Below are 9155 nucleotides of genomic sequence, written 5' to 3'. Positions count from 1 at the left end.
AATAACTGAAAATTAACTGTGTGGCCTGGGTAGGAGTCAGTTTCTAGAATCCTTAAGGAACAAAGAGGCTAAGAAAGCAAATCATTTGCTTTGGTGGTTCTCAACCAGGAGTGATTTTTGTCCCCAAGGGACATTCAGCCATGTGTGGAGACATTTTCTTTTTTTTTTTTAAATTGTGTTAAAATAAAGATAACATACAATTTACCATTTTTAGGTGCTGAGTTCAGTAGCATCAAGTACATTTACATTGTTGTGCAATTTCCAGATTCTTCATCTTGAAAAACTGGAACTCTGTAACCATTAAATAACTTCCTATTCTCTTCTTCCCCCTCCCCAGCCTCTGTTCTATTTTCCATCTCTATGAGTTTGACTACGCTAGGTATCTCACAGAAGTGGAATTATACAATGTTTGTCTTTCGGTTGACTGGTTTATTTCATTTCCCAGGATGTCCTCTAGATTCATCTATGTTGTAGCATGTAACAGGATTTTCTTCTCTTTAAAACTGAATGATATTCCACTGTACGTATACACCACATCTCGTTTATCCGCTCATCCACTGATGGACACTTGGGTTTCTTCCACCTTTTAGCTGTTGGGACGAATGCTGCTCTTAACATGGATGTGCTCCTATCTTTCTGAGGCCCTGCTGAGGCCCTACTTTCAATTCTTTTGGGTATAAACCCAAAAGTAGAATTGCTGGATTATATGGTAGTTCTCTGTGTAACATTTTTTAAAAAAGATTTTATTTGTCAAAGAGAGAGTGAGTGAGTGCACAAACAGGGGGAAGTGGTAGGCAGAGCCTGATGCGGGACTCGATCCGAGGGTCCCGGGATCATGACCTGAGCCGAAGGCAGACGCTTCACCGACTGAGCCACCCAGGCGCCCCATGTGTGCATTTTTTGAGAAACTGCTGTGCTCTTTTCCACAGAGGACACACCATTTTACATTCTCATCCACAGCACACAGAGGCTCCAATTTCTTCGCTTCCTCACCCACCCCAGTTATGTTTGTTTGTTTGTTTGTTTTTTTGATAGTAGCCATCCTAATGCGCATGATGCATGGAGAGATTTTTGGCGGTCACAACGCAGGGGGAGGAGTGCATAGAGAGGTGAGTGATGTCCTACAAGGCACATCCTACAAGGCACCGGACAGTCCTCCGCCACCAACAATAAACTGGTCCCAAACGTCAATAGTGCTGAGGTTGAAAAATCCTGATTGACACAATCAGGTTCACCCTTCATAGTAAACCTCATCCCCTGACACGTGTAGCCTGTCTTCTTTGTTGAGATGCTCAAAGGCAACAATTTCAAGAAATCTGGAAAGGGAGGGAGGACTGAGAAGATTGGCAACACTTCTTTTATTCAAATTTTATTGGAAGTTTACAAATGTATTACAGACATCAGTAAAACATATCCATTTTACAGGGCACGGATCTCAAGCAAAGTGTTCACAACAGTCTCTGGCAGAGCCCACACCAAAGGCCCGTTGCAGACCTTCTTTACAAATAGCTTGACACTCGACACACAACACAGAGTCTGGCCCGCCTCACCTTCTCAGACCCTCTGAGGTTTTGTTTATGCACTTGGAGTTAAAGCAGGAGATGGGCAAAGCTATTCTATACAGGAAAGAATGTGTTTAGGAGAGGGAAAACTGCCGAAGTCCTAATTTGCTAAGGAAAATGCAGGACTCTTAGACCTTAGAATGTTAAGTCAGGGTCCATCGTAGAACCAAAATGCGTTATGGAAACACAGGAATATCAACTAGAGAGGCTGGAGAGCAGACCTTACTAGTGGGTAATTCTTTCCAAAAAATTTTAAAAAGGCGGGACAGTGACCTATTGAACACGAATGGCCAAATGCCCAGTAGGGTGAAGGGATATCTCCAAAAACTCAGGATAGAAGAATTTTTTTTTTCTATCCTACAGATTCATCCTATCTAAATCACCAGAAATGTTTTCCTACACAACGTGACTTTCCTCCCTCCTTTTTTATTCCCCTTGGGGAAATCTAGTTTTGTCAGCAGGAAGTAAGCTTATAAAAGAGTATAGCTCCCAATAGTGAGTCATGGTTTATGGCAGTCTTGTGTTGACTGGGCTACTATTATGAGAAAATGGGAAAGGAATTCTTGGTCCTAACCTTGACAGCTGCTTCCAAGTGGTCAGACAGACGAGCTCTGATGTCTGCTGACGGCCCCAAGGGGTCAAGCACTGGACGCAAGGCAACGCTGTCTTCATTTCTACTTCCCTTGTGCTTCGAGAGATGGACCTCAAAAGGCAGAAACCTGAAAGTGCCTTCAAAATCAGGAGAGGAGGCTTCGCTGAGTCCTGCAGCTGGAAGGCTGTCTGTAGAGCCCATTCCAAAGCCTTGAAGGTGCTAAACAGTTGCTAATAGCAACTCTTCTGACATGAAATATTCAGATAACTGGTTTCATTTCCCACTTTGCTTTGGTCAGAGATAGATCCTCCTTCTTAGCCATTAGCATCTGGTTTCTGTTAGACAGAAATACACACAGAGCACTTCTCCTTGGAATTCAAATATTTGTGTTATTTCTGGTTAGAAGGTGGGATTAGATGAAGAGTAAGATGGCCTCTTATCTGACCTCTGCAAAAGCATGAACAGAAGGCTGCTTATAATAATTGGCCAAGAACATGGGAATGCAAAAGGAGGCCGAAGAGATTTGTCTTAAAACAAAGACAGCAAAACAGCTTATAGAAGTCAGCCTCCACTTTTAGCATCCACAAAGGAATTGGGCTCTCACAGTCATTTATGAATGAGGCTTCCTAAAAAGGGTGGTGTACTGTTTTGGGCCCATGGCAAACGATGGAAAGACAAATAAAAACCAGTTCACAAATGAGACTTGTTATCAAATGACCTCAGTTCTAATCGACTGACCCTGGCAGCTTGGAGTGTCATAAAGCTTTCTGAGGCTGCATCCATGCTCCCCGGGAAAGCGTAGATCCATCCATTGGTTTTATGGGCCGGGTTGCAGGGATGGAAGAGCACGCGTTACATCTATGTCATCACTGGCTGCACCTGAACTCAGCAACGGCGAGGGGTACCCAAGAAGTGGAAAGCCACTGCAGGAGAAGGAAATATAGTTGGTTGCAGTGCAAAAGCATCCTACAGAATGGGAAAAGAGGATGAGCACGGGCTGTCTTCTGGTCCCCTACTGGAAAGACAAAATTGCTTGTTCACTGGGCTGGCTGAGGACAGAAAGGAAGGACTAGAGATGAGAAGGTGAATGTGGAAAGGAGGCATCAAACAACCAACACTAGGAACCCTACCCGCCTTACACCTGCACAGGACCAGGGAGCATGGTTCTGCTTTCCCTCACCTCATTCACCTTCACACTTGATAGAGATCCTGGAACTACAGGACAGAAGGAAGGGTACCTGAATGCCACACTCCATGCCACCAGGCTGCTAAGAAAGCTGTTCACAGAATCAAGGGTTGTATGTATTGGCAGGGCCATTCAGGAAACCGTCAATGGCTACTTCTTCCTGGGAAAGAGTGCATTCTGTTGCCACTGAATTGAGCAGCGGTAAGAAATGACCTGAAGTCCAAAGTGGTGGTTTTAACCAAAAGACAAGAAGACCAATATGAAGAGAGGTAGAAAAAGCAAACCCTAGGTATTAGAGATGAAAGGAAACTAGGAAAAGATTACTTTTCTAGAACAGTCTATTGAAGATGAAATGAAATCTAGAAAGAGGTGAGTGTAAGCCCCACTCACAGGCAAAACTTGACCAGGAAGAGCTCGTGGTTATGATGGAGGAATCAGGTGAGGACCCTAAGTTCTTGCCTCAGAAGAGAACGCATTGAGTTTCTGGGACTGGGATTCCGTGATGTTAGGTGTAAGTTATCACTAATGGGTAGAATTCCTACAACAGTGACATCCTGCTTTCTCCAGGGCATTCACTTGGAGGTCCCATCACCTTTGTGATGATTTTACCAGCCTCCTGGGCATCATCTGTAAGGTGCCTGGCTGCATGTGGGTTGGGCAGAAGCCGAGATGGAACACACGGAGGTGAACTTGGTTATAGACAGTGTGACCCTGAGGCTTGCATCTCAATATATTTCAAGCTCTGGCCAGTTGAGCTGCCGGATGCTCCCTGGGCAGCTAGCTCTGAAATCGCTTATTCCTCCCACCCTCTCACAGGATGTGGCTACGGGTTGATTTCCGGCCACCCTCTTCTTTCTGCTGATGGTGGCTCAAGCCTCGTCTGGGGAAAGTAAGAGGTACTTCTGGAAAGGATGGAGTTAGAAAGCAGCTTTTACCAGGAGAATTTCTTTCATTGAATTCCAGGCCACAGAGGACAGACACGATTTTCAGTTGTTTGTTATGTTAAGCGATCTACTATTGTCTCTCTTTTCTTATTCCCAAATGCCTTTTTATTCTCATCAATCAAGGAACTCAAAATTCCAAATTGGACTCGCCCGATTTCTACCAGAAACCTGCCACTTCAGTACATGGTGTTGCACATTATTTCTTAATCAGTTTTGCCAAGCAGTTTACAAACTTACTATACAAACGTAATAGAGTTAATTCTCCGGAGGCTTGGATAATTAATGAAGCATTTAGATATGAAGATAGCATGCGGAAAACAGCCACAACCAACATTTGCATTGCTTTTTTAAAAAATCAGTGACAATGACAAATGTCATATTAATACCTGAAAAGCAAATTATTTTAATACATCCTGAATGGAGTGCCATTTCCACGACCTTTACAGCCTTCTTTTCCCCAGACCCATGTGGGATGGTGTCTGAAAAGCCACTTTTCACATTCTCTCCATAAAAAAATACTAGAAAATATTAACTACTATACTGAAAAGAGACCACGCTCACCTCACCATGGCAGATGGGCACTGAGATACACCGTGTACTACATGAACAGTACATCTCACTAAAGGTGGGTCCTCCGATGGATTATTTCAACTGCCACAATCCATGAAAGGGAGGAGGAGAATGGAAGAAAAAGCCAGCGCTTCATTTTGAACTGAAGCAAGGTAGGAAGTTTTATTTTACTATAAACAACACAACCGTTAAATGTCTTCTTCAAGCAAACTCACTTCTGAGCCCATTTTCTGTCTGACCAACAGTCCCCAAAGTTCAACACGAAAATCCCCCTCTGCACAGCATTTGTTTTTCAAGGCCATCACCCTGAAATCTCCCGAGCAGCTCCCGTTCCTGGGTAACCCAGACACTCTGGTTACGGGGTGTGTTAAACTGGATTCTTTCCACAAGCATGGGGGGGGGAGGGGTATTCAAGGTAGAGGTCACCTCCACTCTACTTCATTTCCAGAAGCTCTCCTTGCTCTGACCTTCCTTCATATTCCCCTTCAGTCTCCACCCTTGACTTGCTTTCTGCTTTTCGAATTCCCTTGTTCCTTCTCCACGCATGACGTACGCTCTAGAACACCCCGTCACTCCCAGAGCCCCACAGAACCTTCTGCCCCTACATATGTACTGCTTAAGTTCATTTGCACTGAGGACAACCGGTTGTCAGGCTAAGGCAGCTGTTCTGTCTGCCTTGGTAAAGGAAAGCAGATAATATAATCCAGGAAACATGAGCACCAGAAAATAACGCCACATTCAAAACAACGTCATGCTGACATCACACGACGGGTACCACTCACAGTCACTTTCATTTTCCCCAAGGGACAGACCAATAGCAAGCAACTTCAATGTTCCCAGCAGGGATGGCGTTGCTCACGGGACTTTACGGACACTGGTTGGTTTCTCTAATTGGCAAAAGTTACGTTTGCAATTAAAAAAAAAATTACTATCACTTTGTAGAGAAGAAATTCTACCGAGGGTGGGAGCAGACTTAAGGATGTCTCCTTAAGATGGAATGGAGCATAAAATACTTTGGGTGTAATAGTTCATTTTTTTTTTCAGCCACAAAAAGTCAAATTGAATAAACTCCTTTGAAAAAGGTCTCACTGACATGTAACAAATTTGTATAGAAAAAAGAAAAAAAAAAAAAAGAAGGTGGTCCTGGACCACCTCTGAATACTACTCAAAGACAACGCTGGATGTGCATGCAAGTCTTCACTGAGTCCTACGATATAGAAATTCCTTTGATATTACAAAATACAAAAATATTTTATCAGAACTCTCATTTACATTGCATTTACAATGGACATGTAAATAACTTAGTCTTGGGTCCTGGCTAATAAACAAATTACTTACTGGAAAAAGGGTCCTAAAAGTAAGAGAACCAGAGAGGATATAAGCGAGCGGGAAACAGTTTGCCATCTTGCGAAAGGCGACTCCACACAGACTGACGGGCAGGAGGGGGCCAACCCTGGCCTCCACAGAGTCTACAGCGTTTCCAAAGTGAAATGTGCAAATAATACTCAACATGCCGAGAACTGGGACTACCTATTGAGTCAGTCTAGAACCTTGCCTCCACAACTGGCACCACGTTCCTCTTCTCCTCCAGCAACCACCCCCGGAAAGCGCTTTAAAACTGAAAACAGTGCAAGTTTCTGGATGTACATTCTTAGCTCCCATCTTCCCCCATTCCCTGACGCCAACCGTATTAAGAGATGATACAGTTTTTGCTCTTTTGTCTTTTCCTGCTGTGCAACTGTCCCCTGCCCCCTAACGTGGAAGACTTGGGGAGGCCGTAGGAGCTGTATTTGTGCAACAGCTCATCGCTTGTGACGTATCGCAGGCGGGCGGGCTGGGGGATGGGTTCTCCTAGGAAATAGCCCTCATTGTCAGACTCCGAAGAGGACGAGCAGGTGGAACACCAATCATACTCGGTGAAGTAGGGTCCCCACCGCTCCCCAAAGGCATTCTGCAGAGCCAGGTCCGACACCGTTCTCGGGCACTGGCCGTACAGGTCCCTCCGGGACCCTTGGCCCAAGCTCTCCTGGAAGCTGCGCTGGCGCATGAACTGGTCGTAGTCCTCCCTGGCTCGGAGCGGGGGCCTTTCTTTTAACCGAGAGATGGCCTCGCGCTCGCTGGCCAGGTGGAGGGCGTTGTCCGAGCGAGAGCGCCGGGAACGCCTGGAGCGGTGGGGTCGGAAGCGGCGAGCGTCGTCGCGGGAGGTACTTCTCCTCCGCGTGCGTTCGCTCATGGGCTGGATCCTCATGCCCTCCTGCCCTGGCAGCTTGCTGCCCGCCATCCCCGCCTCGAAATCAAAGCTCTGGTGCAGCCTGCCGTGGGACTGCAGGTCCCTGTACCCAATGGGGTTGCCGAGCTGGTGGAGGTTTCCCTCCATCTCCTGGTACTGCTGGGCAGAGAGCAGGCTGCGAACCGACTCTGCGCTCCGGAACTGCATGGACGAGTTAAGCGTGCCCATGTTGCTCAGCTTCTCGGAGACATTCATTCCAGAGTCTTTGCTGAGGTCGGGCATGGAAAACCGGGAGAGGTGCTCCTGGCGCTTGGCGCCACCATCGGCGGACAGGCCTGGGGGGAGAGAGGGAAGAGAGGACCACGGAGGTTAATACAAACGTGCAGTCTTGTTCACTGGAACCGCTGTCCATCCAGGATCGCGGCATACGGTTGTGCAGTTGTACGCTGCCCAAAGGCGCTCTCAGAATGTTTGGGAGAGCTCTCCCCGCTCCACAGGGGGGTACAGCCCACCTAGAGAGGATACCTGGTTAAAATGCTTCCACAGAGGTACATTTTACGAGTTACTAATTCCTCCAAAGGCTCATCGAAGTCACTAGGAGCCCACTGTGCATCTTATGCATGCTTCCTCTGTTTAGAATTTCACTTTACAAAGTGCGTCAATTACCCCTTTGATCTAATGCTGCACTGCTAAGTACAAGGGACACATATTCTGGATGTGGAAGGTTCCAGCGACAGCCGCTGGGCCATGCCCAAGCAATTCCTACCAACACGGAGCCTCACATCTAATCCCATGATACCAGACCAACTCACTTTCCTGTTAGCCTCCAGCAGCTTCCCCCTGTGCCTGTGGTCCCTAAGCCCCATAGCCCAAGTGTCTGAAACACTAAGTGACTCCCTGGGTGTACATAGAGGGATATTTGCTCTCTCAGGCTCTTCAGTAAATGACTGCTGCAGGGTTTTAAATGGGCCCCTGACAGCCAGAAGATGTGAGTGGGACTCTGGGACACTCCTTCCCCGGGGGAGGCACTTTTTAAAAAAGAGCCTCGAAAGAGAGGCTTAAGAATGGCCCAGGTGGTAAAATCTAAGCATTTTCACTCATTACCTGTTGGAAGATGAGCAATTTTGCCATTGCTGGTTGCAGAAAACATGTCTTTGAATTGCAATGGCCCATTATGACCCCTGCCACTGATTATTCGTCCCTCCCTGCTGGGGCCAACAACCCCACTCCCCTGACAAAACTAACGTTCTGAACACTTGAAAAACTACTTAGCAATATCTGTTTAAGCTAAATACACACACACACACGAATTATCAACGAAGCTTTTTTGAAAATCTGTGTCCTTTCGTGTGTGTGTGTGTGTGTGTGGACTTAATGTGTTATTTCTGTTGGGCGTACAATCAGAGTGGCGATTCTATGATTTTCCATTGCTACTCTTGGTTATACACCAAACAGAAATCAGTTTATAGGTCCAAAAAATGTACAGGGGTATTTGGAGAAGCTTTCTTTATAGTAGCTTAGAATTAGAAATAACTCAAATGTCAATTAATAGGAAAAAAGATCAATAAATTGTATTTTATACCATTCCCCCTTAAAAGGAATTAGGAGTCTGGAGAGATGGCTGATTCCAGGACAGGAGGAGGGAATGTGAGATCTGAGCCTGGAACATCTTGCTATGCCAAAGAGGAAGGAAGTGTTACAAATGAAAAATGAGGGACTCTCACTCGCCAAAGCTGAGCAACTTGAGCATCAAAACATTAAAAACAGTAATGATTTATAAACCATTGAAAAAGGAGGAAATCATGAGTCCATACCTATACCAGATAAACACACCAACAAATAAATGGGGGAGAAGACTGGGCTCTTGTATACAATAGGATGTTGAGTAGAATGAGTACGCATAGAAGGGGTGCTGGATTTGGAAGACCACCATTTTGTAACCACTGTATATAAAGATCGATTCATGCAAGAGTCAACTTATGCTCAAGTCAGGGGGGTAAAATTTGATGGGGGAGCAGGGTATTTGCATGGTGGTTAAGTGTTGCTCCACGTATTTATTAGTTTGTAAGGA

General features: G+C 45.7%; 1 protein-coding gene across 1 annotated transcript in view; it reads right to left on the bottom strand.

The window, feature by feature from the left end:
* Nucleotides 1-1339: 1339 nt before the first annotated feature.
* The window catches only part of PRICKLE2 (prickle planar cell polarity protein 2), a 115716-nt gene continuing 107900 nt past the window's right edge, over nt 1340-9155 (bottom strand). Inside the window, exon 8 of the mRNA XM_034997735.1 lies at nt 1340-7419. Within this exon, the coding sequence (XP_034853626.1) occupies nt 6545-7419 (875 nt within the window). The 3' untranslated portion in view covers nt 1340-6544. The remainder of the gene's footprint in view (nt 7420-9155) is intronic.

The sequence above is a fragment of the Mirounga leonina genome, unplaced genomic scaffold, assembly GCF_011800145.1.
Source record: "Mirounga leonina isolate KUSES-001 unplaced genomic scaffold, KU_Mleo_1.0 Mir_94, whole genome shotgun sequence".
Taxonomy (NCBI): Eukaryota; Metazoa; Chordata; class Mammalia; order Carnivora; family Phocidae; genus Mirounga; species Mirounga leonina.
Note: the sequence above shows the minus strand (reverse complement) of the source record. Positions and strands in the feature narration are given on the sequence as shown.